Here is a 13,167-nt window from a genome sequence, read left to right as displayed (position 1 = left end):
CTAATATGTATGTATATAGCATGTCTCTGTGTTATGTATGTGTACATTTTTGAGAGCAGGCAACAGAATTTCATTTCATTCAAACAATGGCATAGGCTAGACTCCATCTTGGGTACAATTGCTAAGTTTCAAGTAGGATGAAAACCACCTGCTCCTTGACCCTCAAGTCCATCTGCTCTTTGTCTCAACAACAAGAGACACAAACATGTTTTTCCTCTTCTGCTGTTTGAAGAGAAGCTATTGCTAAGAGGGTATGATATTAATGTTCCTTGCAATTATCAGAAGAGCAATAATTCTTAATGTATCCCCTGTGAATTTCTACCCAGAAAACCTTTCCAAAGTAAAACCTGTTTGAAAGAAATAAGCTCTTGACTCTCCCAAGGGAGGCTAGCCATGTCACATCATTGTGTCTTGCAAAGAAGTCATTTCTTGCAATCTGTGAAACAATTTTCTCTTTGGTGGCAACTCAAACCCAGGTAAGAGAAAGCACACTTGATATAAATTTGCCTTGAAGCCACCCACATTGCATAGCCTGCTTCTTCTGTCCTGCTTCTTCTGTGTTAAAGTTCTGGTGAGCTTTACTGGGAACCAAATAAGTCCTCAAAAAACAATCGATTTGTGATCTAGGAAGAAAAGTGAGAATAATGAACAGAATGACTCTCCTGCTGCTTCTTCTTTGGCTTTTGCCTTCAATGACTCATAAGATAATGCAAAGTGTATGCATACTTAGGAACCCTTTGCAAATTCTGGAAGATCACTACAGGACTGGTGATGTCATTATTGGGGGGAATTTGCCCCTGATAACCTTTTCTAACTTTAGAAAGATGGAATTCAACCGTGAGCCATTAATGATGCCACTTTCAAAACGGTATTATTTATTTTATTTATTAATCAATTTTATATAGCTGCCCAACTCACTCATAAGTAACTCCGGACAACTTACAAGTTTAAAAAACAGCAACATAAAACCCATAAATCCCACCTACCCACCCCCATAGTAGCAGTAAATAAACAAATCAACCACTCTTTTCACCTAGAGGGGAAAGGGGTAGAAGATTCTACTTTATTTTGGATTCAGGGACTCCTTTCAGAAATTCTTCTCCTAGTGATGTTGGCAGTGCCAACAGTACAGTACAGGAGCCTTGGTGCTTTTCTTGATGAAGAACCAAGCTCATAAACAGTGAGACATTGGTGAAGCAGTCATAGCAGTGTCTGCATTTTCTGCATCATATGAGAAGAGCACTTCTTCCTTTCCCTATCCTTACCACTTTCTATAGAAGGACAATTGAAAGCATCCTGTCGTACTTATAATTGTCTGGTTTGGAGGTATTATTGTTTCAGACAGAAAGGCTATGCAGAGAGTGGTGAGGACAGCATAAAGTATCATTAGATATTCACTTCTTTCTTTTCTGGACATGGTATATAAGTGCTGTTTGACCAGGGCCTGCAGTAATGTCATCCTCTCCATGACCGGTTTTCTTTGTTACCTTCTGGGACGAGGCTTTGTGCTATCAGAAGCAGAACAACTAGATTCTGTAATAGTTTTGTACCATATGGTATCAACCTTGTTAACTCAAAACTCTTTTTTCTACTATGTATTCAAAATGGATGTGAATATATATATATTCAATATATTCCCACCCAATCAGTTCACACACCCACTGGCAGTTAAAAGGAAGAAACAGCTGCGATCACACATTACTCCTAGAAGCACGAAGCCGAAAATACCAGCCTGAAGATGACGAATGGGACTTCGTCGAAACGTCGCCAAGACACTTCCAATTTTATCCGGGAGAAAACCCAAATAACCAAAGACCTACACACACACACATATATATATATAGAACCGCATCTACATGGAGGGAAGTGTGTAGTGGGGTGCCCCAGGGCTCTGTTCACATGAAGTATTAATACCACTTTACAATGCCTTGGTAAGGCCACACTTGGAATACTGCATCCAGTTTTGGTCACCACGATATAAAAAAGATGTTGAGACTCTAGAAAGAGTACAGAGAAGAGCAACAAAGATGATTAGGGGACTGGAGGCTAAAACATATAAGGAAAGACTGCTGGAATTGGGTATGTCTAGTTTAATGAAGAGAAGGATGAGGGGGGACATGATAGCAGTGTTCCAATATCTCAGGGGCTGCCACAAAGAAGAGGGAGTCAAGCTATTTTCCAAGGCATCTGAAGGCAGGACAAGAAGCAACGGATGGAAACTAATCAAGGAGAGAAGCAACCTAGAACTAAGGAGAAACTTCCTGATAGTTAGAACAATTAACCAGTGGAACAACGTGCCTCCAGAAGCGGTGAATGCTCCAACACTGGAAGTTTTTAAGAAGAGACTGGACAGCCATTTGTCTGAAATGGTATAGGGTTTCCTGCTTGAGCACGGGGTTGGACTAGATGACCTCCAAGGTCCCTTCCAACTTATTATTATTATTATTATTATTATTATTATTATTATTATTATTATTATTATTATTATTATTATTATTATTATTATTATTATTACTACTACTACTACTACTACTACTACTATTATTATTATTATTATTATTATTATTATTATTATTATTATATATACATAAATAGTGTGTGTATATATGTGTTTGTGTGTGTGCATAATGTATATGTGTGTGCCTATATGTGTATGGTTATATATTTATTTTCTTTTGAGAGTAGGCATCAATATTTCATTTTTAATGTGTGCCAGTGTGTTCACAGAAAAAAAAAGTGACAACAAAGGTTATCTTATAAATTAGGAAAAATGTTCCAGTTTCCCTGGACTCCTCATAAGGAAGATAATAAACAGCATACAAAGAAGGGGAAACCAGTTAGAAACTGTGCTGGCCTAGCAAAGAAGTTGAGTTAAAATATTAATTTAGACAGAAAGTCATGGTGGAAAACTCAAAGAAATGCCAATCCTTTTACAGAGTGGAGGTGTTTTTAGAAAAGACAAACCTGGTTGTCACAGATGAAACAGGTTTTGGAAAGGAAAATCAAGCTGCCAAAGCAACTTTAGAGATGTATGAACCATGGTTGTTTAGGATTGCAAATTACCATAATATTAGGGCAGTACCATCTACAAAACATTCCAATCACATTTTTGTCCAAAGGCTCACAAAAAATGGATTCACCATCTCAAAGTCCAGGACAACACGCACAGAGACACACACACACACACACAAAAGGAAAGGAAAACTACATCACTACATACAAGCGTCCATGTAATATTCCAAAGTGTTTTCTCATTCTAGTATGATACGCAAGAACTACCAGCTGTTTCTGGCCTTGGTATTTGCAGTAACAAAGATCAACAAGGATTTGCTTCTCCTCCCCAACATCACACTCGGCTTCCATATCTATGACAACAGACACACTTTTAGGAGGATTTCGTGGAACAGCCTCTCCCTGCTCTCCACACGAGGCCAAATGGTTCCAGATTACAAGTGTGACAAGCAGGACACTCTGCTCTCTGTCATTGGAGATCTCACCACCAAATCCTCAAGGCAAATGGCCTCCATCTTCAGCATCTTCAAGATCCCACAGGTAAGGGGGTTTCATAGGATACCAGTATAGAGCAGATACAAAACAGAAGCGCATGCAGAATCCAAAGATGAAGTCAAAGTTATTTAGGCGCAATTATGAGTCCATGATTTGGAGAACTCATGCAAGTATTGGATTTAATTTTTATATTTTGTCTGTCAGGATATATATTTTTTATACCCTCATCACAAAGAGGTAAACAATAAGGTATTTCTGAAATGCTTCCCTCCACAAATTCCTTCCTAACTGATTCTTTGTAAATGTCGTCACCCTCCAATCCACTTTATTGTATGAATCAGATTAATGGTTTGTTCCCTTGGCTTCTCACATGCCAGATCCAGGCAAACTATGTCAATGGTAGTTTTTGGTAAGGAAAAGGAGGTTTGTCCTTGCCATGGGTGGAAAGAAAAACAGAGTTCTGCTGAAGTGAGTTTTCCTTTCTTGAGAATTATGTTCCTTGGGACTTTAAGAGAGCAAAGAACCACAACTGCAGTGCAGGGTGATCAAAGGGAGACTTTGAAGGCACAGCATATGAGTGGAAGAGGGAAAGCCCATTAAGATGGAAAACTAAAGAAGCAAGAGGTGACTCTAACACATTTTGATAGAGAAAGCAAGGTGACTCTGAAGCTACCACAGCTGAGTAAGGTGTGACACAACTTTAGAGCTCCACAGAAGCAGACCAGCTACAGCCATCTGGTCACAAGGAATTCTGTGGTGGAGAAACAGCTCAATCCAAGGAAAATTTAGAAGCTGATTGAAATTCCATAGGACCTTTTGGAGGATCTGGGATGGAAGGCATTGGATAATATATGACTATGTAGGATAAAAGGAGATTAAGCCATAGACAAGTCTAAGAAGGAATGGTGGTAAAGCTGTATTCATGACCATAAAAGGTGATCAGTTTACATAAGATGAAAGGGATTCTTGTAACTTGTTTAAATATTGTCATTTAGCAATATATCATTAGGAATAAGTAAAAAGAAAAATTGTACATATTATTGTCACATTAGCTAAGTATATTTGTGTATTAAACCAAGCTTAGCCTTAGGGGACTGGAGGCTAAAACATACAGTTGCTGGAATTGGGTATGTCTAGTTTAATGAAAAGAAGGACTAGGGGTGGCATTATAGCAGTGTCCCAATATCCCACAAAGAAGAGGGAGTCAACCTATTCTCCAAAGCACCTGAAGGCAGGACAAGGAGCAATATATGGAAACTAATAAAAGAGAGAAGCAACCTAGAACTAAGGAGAAATTTCCTGACAGTGAAAACAATTTACCTGTGGAACAACCTGCCTCCAGGACTTGTGAATGCTCCAACACTGGAAGTTTTTAAGAAGAATTTGGACAACCATTTGTCTGAAATGGTATAGGGTTTCCTGCCTGAGCAGGGGGTTGGACTAGATGACCTCCAAGGTCCCTTCCAACTTTATCATTATTATTATTATTATTATCATCATCATCATCATCATCATCATCATCATCATCATCATCATCATCATCATCATCATCATCATCATCATTATTATTATTATTATTATTATTATTATTATTATTATTATTATTATTATTATTATTATTATTATTATTATTATTATTATTATTATTATTATTCCATTCCATTCCATTCCATTCCATTCCATTATTCTAAGCTTGTTGATGCATAATAAGGAATATTATTCAGCTGCCCAGTCTTTGGTTTGTGATGATGATGTTGATGATGATGTTGTTCTCCATTCAGTTGTGTCCAACTCTTGGCGTTCTATGGACCAGGTCTCTCCACATCCTCCAATCTTGCACTACTTCTTTGAGTTGTTCTGTACTCTGGTTGGTGTCAGCTTTGATGGTGCCCAGCCACCATTTTCTATAGTGGGCTAGTTTCCTTTTGTCACTAGCTCTTCCAGAAAGATAATTGCTTTCTCCAATGAATTCCCCTGCATGACATGGGCAAAATAAGTGAAAAGCAGTTTTGTGATTTTGCCTTCCAGTGACCTATCTGGCCTTATGCTCTCCAGAACTTGCTTATTGGTTACCTTTGCCACATGTAACTGTAAGCCCCAAAGATTTATATTCCTTGCAGACAGCTGGTCATTTGCATAAATCCTTCCCTTCCCCACCATCCAGTTAGAGCTGAAGAAGCTTCCTGGATGAGAAGTGAAACGTTTTCAAAGAAAAACAAGAAAGTCCAGTTGCCTTGTAAAAAAAACATCTTTGGTACAACTATGACCTGGATGGCTGAGAATCTACATAGACATGTAACTAGAAGCCTCTCACTAGATTCATAGTGAATTCGCCTGACTGGCAGGACAAAAATCACTTGATTTAGTAGACCCCTAAAAAGCCACAGGATGGTGACCCTTTACGTCAGCATAAAATAGGACCATCTTCCAAAACTCATTTCCAAAAAAAGATTCTCCCTTTCCACAGCTTGGATTTGACTTCCTCAAGATCACTCCAGGAGATAGAAAGATTTATCCTTCCTTCTTCCAAATTAATCCCAAAGAATTTCTTCAATATGTGGGTTTAGTGCATCTACTTCTGCATTTCCAGTGGAACTGGGTTGGGCTTGTGGCCCCTGAAGATGACAGTGGTGATTATTTCATCTCAACTCTAATGCCAATATTGAAGGAGAAGGAGATCTGCCCAGCCTTCACTAAAATGTTGAATATTGGTGATATTGTTAATACGTTACTACGCTTAATAGCTTTTTTCGAAATGTGGTTTGAAATTGAAGTAATTATTTTGTTTGGAGACTCCAGTAAAATTGTGTTTCTATATATCGCTCTGCCTATGTATGAACAAAAGACTAAGATGCCATTTGGAAGGGTTTGGATTCTGACTTCCCACTGGGAAGTTAGTGCCTTGGAACCTCAAGAATTATTTAAAATCCTAAAGCCATTCCATGGTTCTTTGCATTTCAGGGACCATACCCATGACATCTCAGAGTTCAGACATTTCCTTTTGTCTTTAGACCCCATGAACCACCAAGGAGATGTCTTTCTCCGTCTATGGTGGGAAACCATTTTTGACTGCAAGATCTCTAAATCAGGAGAGATCCCTCAGAAGAAGACAAAACAATGTACAGGAAAGGAGGATTTACAGAATCTGCCATCTTACATTTTTGAAGTGAGCATGATGGGTAAAAGTTACAACATCTACAATGCCATTTATGCTGTGGCGCATGCATTACATGCCATATGTGGATCAGGAGCACGACCAGCCATGATGAGACTTGGAAAGAAGATTTCAAATGTCCAATCGTGGCAGGTAATCTGGGTGGATTTTTGTCCATTTTAAAGATCTTTAGAGAACAAGTTTTTTATGGGAATTTCTTGATTTATTTAATAAATACTCCCTTGCTGTACATCTAACTATATCCCAAAGGAAATTAAAAGTGCAATTATAAAAAATATAATACAGTGAACTAACTATAATGTTTTAATGAAAAAGGGATTCTGGCAGAGGGAGAGACATTTACTCAAACCAGTTGTCCATAAGATCCATAGAGGAAAGACCTTCCTATAAGTTCTGAAAGGTCTTCAATAATGTGGATTTGAGGTGGATGAATCATCATTCCAGGGAGCAGATGTCAGCCCAAAGCAATATGAAAATCTGGATGTCTTTATGCAAGATGCTTCAACAAGTCAGTGGGAGTCCTACTGGCCACATTTGCTGAACCACTTATCATTCTTTCAGCTTGTAGCCTAAATCCAGACTGAAAAATCAATCAATCAAAACAGAACTGGAAGGGACTTTGAAGGTCTTCTAGTCCAGTCCCCTGCTCAAGCAGGAGATCTTATACCATTTCAGACAAGTAACTATCTAGTCTCTTCTTAAAAACCTCCAGTGACGAAGCACCCACAACTTCTGAAAGCAAGCTGTTCTATTGGTTAATTGTCCTTACTATTAGGACATTTTCTTGATTAGTTTCCATCCATTGTTTCTTGTCCTTCCCTCTGGTGCTTTGAAAAATAAATTGACCCCTCTTCTTTGTGGCAGCCCTTCAAATACTGGAATAGTGCTATCAGTAAGGCATTTGATAAAGTAGATCACAACCTACTACTTGACAAGATAGAAAAATATGGGGTAGACAGCATCACCACCAGATGGATCCATAGCTGGCTGACCGGCCGTACGCAGCGTGTGGTCCTCAATGGAACCGTATCTACATGGAGGGAAGTGTGTAGTGGGGTGCCCCAGGGCTCTGTTCTGGGCCCAGTGCTCTTCAACATCTTCATCAACGATTTGGACGAGGGGATAGATGGGGAACTCATCAAATTTGCAGACGACACCAAGCTGGCAGGAATAGCCAACACTTCAGAAGACAGGCTTAAGATACAGGAGGATCTGGACAGACTTGAACACTGGGAGCTATCTAACAAAATGAAATTCAATGGTGAAAAAAGTAAGGTTCTACATTTAGGCAAGAAAAACCAAATGTATAGGTATAGTATAGGGGGTACCTTGCTCAATAGTAGTAACTGTGAGAGGGACCTCGAAGTCCTAGTGGACAATCATTTAAATATGAGCCAGCAGTGTGCTGCAGCTGCCAAAAAAGCCAACACAGTGCTAGGCTACATTAACAGAGGGATAGAATCAAGATCACGCGAAGTATTAATACCACTTTACAATGCCTTGGTAAGGCCACACTTGGAATACTGCATCCAGTTTGGTCACCACGATGTAAAAAAGATGTTGAGATTCTAGAAAGAGTACAGAGAAGAGCAACAAACATGATTAAGGGACTGGAGGTTAAAACATATAAGGAAAGGTTGATGGAATTGGGTATGTCTAGTTTAATGAAGAGAAGGACGAGGGGGGACATGATAACAGTGTTCCAATATCTTAGGGGCTGCCACAGAGAAGAGGGAGTCAAGCTATTTTCCAAAGTGCCTGAAGGCAGGACAAGAAGCAACAGATGGAAACTAATCAAGGAGAGAAGCAACCTAGAACTAAGGAGAAACTTCCTGACAGTTAGAACAATTAACCAGTGGAACAACCTGCCTCCAGAAGCGGTGAATGCTCCAACACTGGAGGTTTTTAAGAAAAAACTGGACAGCCATTTGTTCGAAATGGTATAGGGTTACCTGCCTGAGCCGAGGGTTGGACTTGATGACTTCCAAGGTCTTTATTATTATTATTCCAACATCATTATTATTATTATTGTTGTTGTTGTTGTTGTTGTTGTTGTTATTATTATTATTATTATTATTATTATTATTATTAATGTTCCCCCTATTTCTTCTTTTCTTTAGACTAGCCAAACCCAAATCCAGCAATCATTCTGCATATGTTTTAGTCTCCAGGCCTTTAATCATCTTAGTTGCTCTTTTTTGTACTTATTCATCTTCTTTGCAATTAAACAACTCAGTTTTAGCTTCCCTCATTTTACTATGGCTTACCCCCCTGGGTGAACACAGACCATTTGTTTAGTATACCATTTATTGTACTGCTCAGCTTGCTGTGTGAAAGAAGCTTTTAAGAATCTCAACACATACAGATGGGCTCCACTGCAAAGTGGTCCTTAAGACCTCCTGCTCTGAGGTTCATCAAGTTGTCCTGTATTAAAGACTTAACCTGGGTTGTTTTGCATTCATAGAAGTATAGAACCAGACAAGCTGTTGCTATTTTCTTTCAGATTCTTCCCTATTTGAAGAATGTCCAGTTCAACAACAGTGCTGGAGATGAAATAGCCTTCTCGGAAAATGGGCTGATTTCTGCTCATTATGATCTTCTCAACTGGATATTTCTCCCTGATCTGTCTTTTGTCCCCATAAAAGTTGGGCAAATAAATCCTGAGGCTCCCCCAGGCCAGGATTTCACCATCAACTTGGATGCAATCATTTGGGCCACAAAGGTGGGCTGGAAGGAAATATTTTGGATTCAGGGATTCCTTATCTCCTGGGGATGCAGAATGTTCTAACTAGAAAAAAAGGTGGACTGACTCAGAAAGGATAACAGCCATGTGGTGAAAAGTCTGTTTTTCATGAAACAGATTCAAGTCTGATTTGTGCTATGTACAATAAGCATTAGGATTGGGAAAAAAAAATACTAATTGAAATGCAAGATGCAGTTAGAGAAGACAACAGAGAACTCCATGGATCATTCTGTTAGGTTATTATTTTTATTTTAGAAAGAAAGGGAAGGAAGGAAGAGAGGAAGAAAATACTTTTAGGTAATCTTCATTGACCAACCATTTCTTCAGGGATTGATTGAAGTGATGACAGTCCAGAATGAATGGTACTTATACCTAGTCATCAAAATTACTGTATGGCCATTGGAGCACCCCAGTGGTCACGTGGTCAAATTAACTATCTCCACCCTTTCTCTTTTTCTCTCTTAGAAGGTGCCCTTTGCCAGGTGTGGCATGAAGAGGTGCCATGCAGGAGAGAGGAGACGTGTTCCAGAGGGCAAGCAGGTTTGCTGCTACCAATGCGCCCCTTGTCCAGAAGGGACCATTTCTAATCAAACAGGTAGACAACCCTTTAAATGGATCAAAAAAGTCATTCGGTAGATCAAAATATTAAAAGCTTTTTGGTCATTTGTGCTAGGCTTGGCATGCTTCAGAATGCATATGCAAATTGCCCTGCCCATCCTGTCTTAACTTCTCAAACCAGAAGAACAAGTATTGACAGGACTGCTCTCCTCACAGGGTGGATACAGCCAAATCACCATGGCCAACTCTCCACAGTCAACTTACTACAGTCAACTTGTCATGGTCAACTCTCTGCAGGACAACTCTCCATGACCAACTCACTGCAAGACAACTCACTGCGGGACAAGAGTTGTACTAATATCAAAGTCAATGGAGATTCTCAGTCATCCAGGTCATGGTTGTACCAATGGTGCTTTTTCAGGAAGCAACTGGACTTTCTTATTTTTCTTTGAAGACATTTCTGAAGAAGCTTCTTGGATGAGAAGCAAAATATCTTCAAAGAAAAACAAGAAAGTCCAGCTGGCTTGTGAAAAAGCATCTTTGGGATAACTATGACCTGGATGACTGAGAATCTCTATAGATAGATATTTAGCTATGCACTTTGGGATGAACACCCTTCGAATGGTGTGGGAGTATGAACAAATTTCCAAAAAACATTGCAGACTACAGGAACCATTTGTGTTTCAGTTTGAGATGCAGACCACAGACTCATTCCCAACAGTCTGTGACTGTCTTCAACAGTGAAGGGACACAGGGCAAAAAAACATCTTGCAGCCAAGCTGTCTGCAAGCTATCTTCAAGGAATATAAAGCCTTCCATTCCCACCATCCAGTCAGAGCTGAAGAAGCTTCTTGGTTGAGAAGTAAAACATCTTCAAAGAAAAACAAGAAAGTCCAGTTGCCTCCTGAAAAAGCACCATTGGGACTAATATCAAAGAAATGGTGGAATAGAATCATTAAAAAAAGGATACAAAAGGATGGATAGAATGAAAGTTGAAAGACAAAAATTAAAATATTTTTTATTTATTTTAAATAAATAAATTGAATTGTCCCGTGGCAAATTGTCCCACAGCAAGCTGGCCGTGGCGAGTTGTCCCATTCCAGGATTCAAAGCAGCAGTTTGTAAATGTCTTGCTGCCCTTTGCATTCCTCCTGTTGCATATCAATGGGAAAACCAACTACAGATGGTTTTTCTGAATGAATGGCACAGTACATCCAGTAGTTCAAAACAGATATTTCTTATAGTCTGCTATCTATTGATCTTGCTGGAAACATATAGCCTGCCCAGGAAATAAATCAATCTGCCTATGTCTGCTAACCCCTCCCTGTAAAATGTCTGATGTAAGAAATTAATTTCAAATGAAAAAAAATCCTCTTCTGCCTCCCATTCCACATATGTACATGTGCCTGTGCCTGTGCGTGTCACCTTATGATTTTATAGCATACCAACAGATAATATATCTAAAGAGCAAATAGCAAGATTCCTGAATATAGATCTATCAATCTTGTTGGGTTTTACATATAAGGAGAAAAAAAATCAGGTGCCAATTTCTCACAAAGAAAGCCTAAATAATCATGCAAATGGCCAGGGACAGGAGAGGGAGAGTTCCTTATCTGTGAGCAATTAATTGCCTGGCATTTGGAACCAAGGGCAATTTGCTATTTTTAAGGGCATCATAAGCTGCCTATTGGTTCCTTCCTTCACTTTCTTTTTGAGTTGGAACCTCAGAAAGATCCTAGGTGGGAGAGATAAATGCTTGCTATCAGTAACCCTGAAATATTTAGACAAAGATTCTTGATTTCAGATGTAGTTCACTGTGACCCTTGCCCAGAAGACCAATATCCAAACAAGGAGAAGGACCACTGCATTGCCAGAAAGATCCAGTTCCTTGCCTATCAAGACACCCTGGGATACACTTTAGCTTCTCTCACTCTGTCTCTGTCCATAATCACATTGGCAGTCCTAGCAATTTTCCTTAAGCATCGTGACACACCGATCGTCAAGGCCAACAACAGAGATCTCACCTACATCCTCCTGGTCTCCCTCCTGCTCTGCTTTCTCTGCTCGTTCCTTTTCATTGGTCAACCAGGAAAGTTCACCTGTCTCTTCCGACAATCTGCCTTTGCTATTCTCTTTTCTCTTGCAGTTTCCTCTGTGTTGGCAAAAACTGTCATAGTGATTCTGGCCTTCATGGCCACCAAGCCAGGGAACAAAGCAAGAAAGTTCTTAGGAAAACTACTGACCAATTCCATTGTCTTAACCTGTCCCCTGGTCCAAGCACTTCTTTGTGCCACCTGGCTGGTGACCTCTCCCCCATTTCCCAACTGGGACTTCCACTCATTGAGAGAAGAGATTATTGTGGAATGTAATGAAGGTTCAGTTTCAATGTTTTACTCTGTCCTTGCCTATATGGGTTTCCTGGCCCTCGTCAGTTTCACAATGGCATTCCTAGCTAGAAAATTGCCCAACAGTTTTAATGAAGCCAAGTTCATTACTTTTAGTATGCTGGTCTTTTGCAGTGTTTGGATCACCTTCCTCCCTACCTACCTTAGCACTAAAGGGAAGTCCATGGTGGCTGTGGAGATTTTCTCCATCTTAGCTTCTGGGGCTGGTCTCTTGGTTTGTATCTTCCTTCCCAAATGCTACATTATCCTACTAAGGCCCCACCTTAATTGTAAAGAAAATATGATAAGAAACAAGAATTTCTAACTAATGTAGGGATAGGCCACATTTATATTTGTCTTTTAGTCTTTTTTAGAATAGGGTAACATTTCTTAAAGAATCATGAAATGAAGGAGGAACTTGTCTATTGCTGTAGAGTTAAAGCAGCTCTTTGTACATCTTCAACATGCTAACTCCTCCAAGAGATTTATCATTTAGGCTGGTGCCTCTAATGTAGCTATCAGGGCTGTTCTTATGGAGGAATCCCCGGGAGGAGGGGAAATGCTTTTTGCCTTATGTATATTGCTCAAAGGCTTTGACTGCACCAGAAAAAAGTATGGCAGCTTTAACAAAGAAATATTAGTGGTCAAGTCAGCCTTCCACCAATGGAGACACTTTTTGGAAGGTGCACATAGAGGTCAACACTGATTGTACCTAGAAATTTTGCAATGATCTAAGCCCCTCTCACCCAATCAAGTGAGATGGAGCCAGTTCTTCTCCCAGTTTGACTTCTACATACAGT

General features: G+C 39.6%; 1 protein-coding gene across 1 annotated transcript; it reads left to right on the top strand.

Moving 5' to 3' along the window:
• The first annotated feature begins 2,898 nt into the window (after positions 1-2,898).
• On the top strand, positions 2,899-12,692 carry LOC107287839 (vomeronasal type-2 receptor 26-like). Its single transcript, XM_029284219.1, has 6 exons — positions 2,899-3,029; positions 3,261-3,552; positions 6,098-6,814; positions 9,186-9,404; positions 9,960-10,020; positions 11,788-12,692. Exons 1-6 carry the CDS (start codon positions 2,899-2,901, stop codon positions 12,690-12,692), a joined length of 2,325 nt encoding a protein of 774 aa, XP_029140052.1.
• Positions 12,693-13,167: the final 475 nt, after the last annotated feature.

This window comes from Protobothrops mucrosquamatus, unplaced genomic scaffold, assembly GCF_001527695.2.
Source record: "Protobothrops mucrosquamatus isolate PMUCROS unplaced genomic scaffold, P.Mucros_1.0 scaffold445, whole genome shotgun sequence".
In the NCBI taxonomy this organism is placed as follows: Eukaryota; Metazoa; Chordata; class Lepidosauria; order Squamata; family Viperidae; genus Protobothrops; species Protobothrops mucrosquamatus.
Note: the sequence above shows the minus strand (reverse complement) of the source record. Positions and strands in the feature narration are given on the sequence as shown.

Bases quoted from the DNA above. Each gene is read 5' to 3' on its own strand.
- LOC107287839 (XM_029284219.1), top strand. From the start codon at position 2,899: ATGGTGGAAAACTCAAAGAAATGCCAATCCTTTTACAGAGTGGAGGTG. The intron at 3,553-6,097 runs GTAAGGGGGTTT...CTGCATTTCCAG, and splicing joins GCATCTTCAAGATCCCACAG to TGGAACTGGGTTGGGCTTGT. The intron at 6,815-9,185 runs GTAATCTGGGTG...ATTTTCTTTCAG, and splicing joins CAAATGTCCAATCGTGGCAG to ATTCTTCCCTATTTGAAGAA.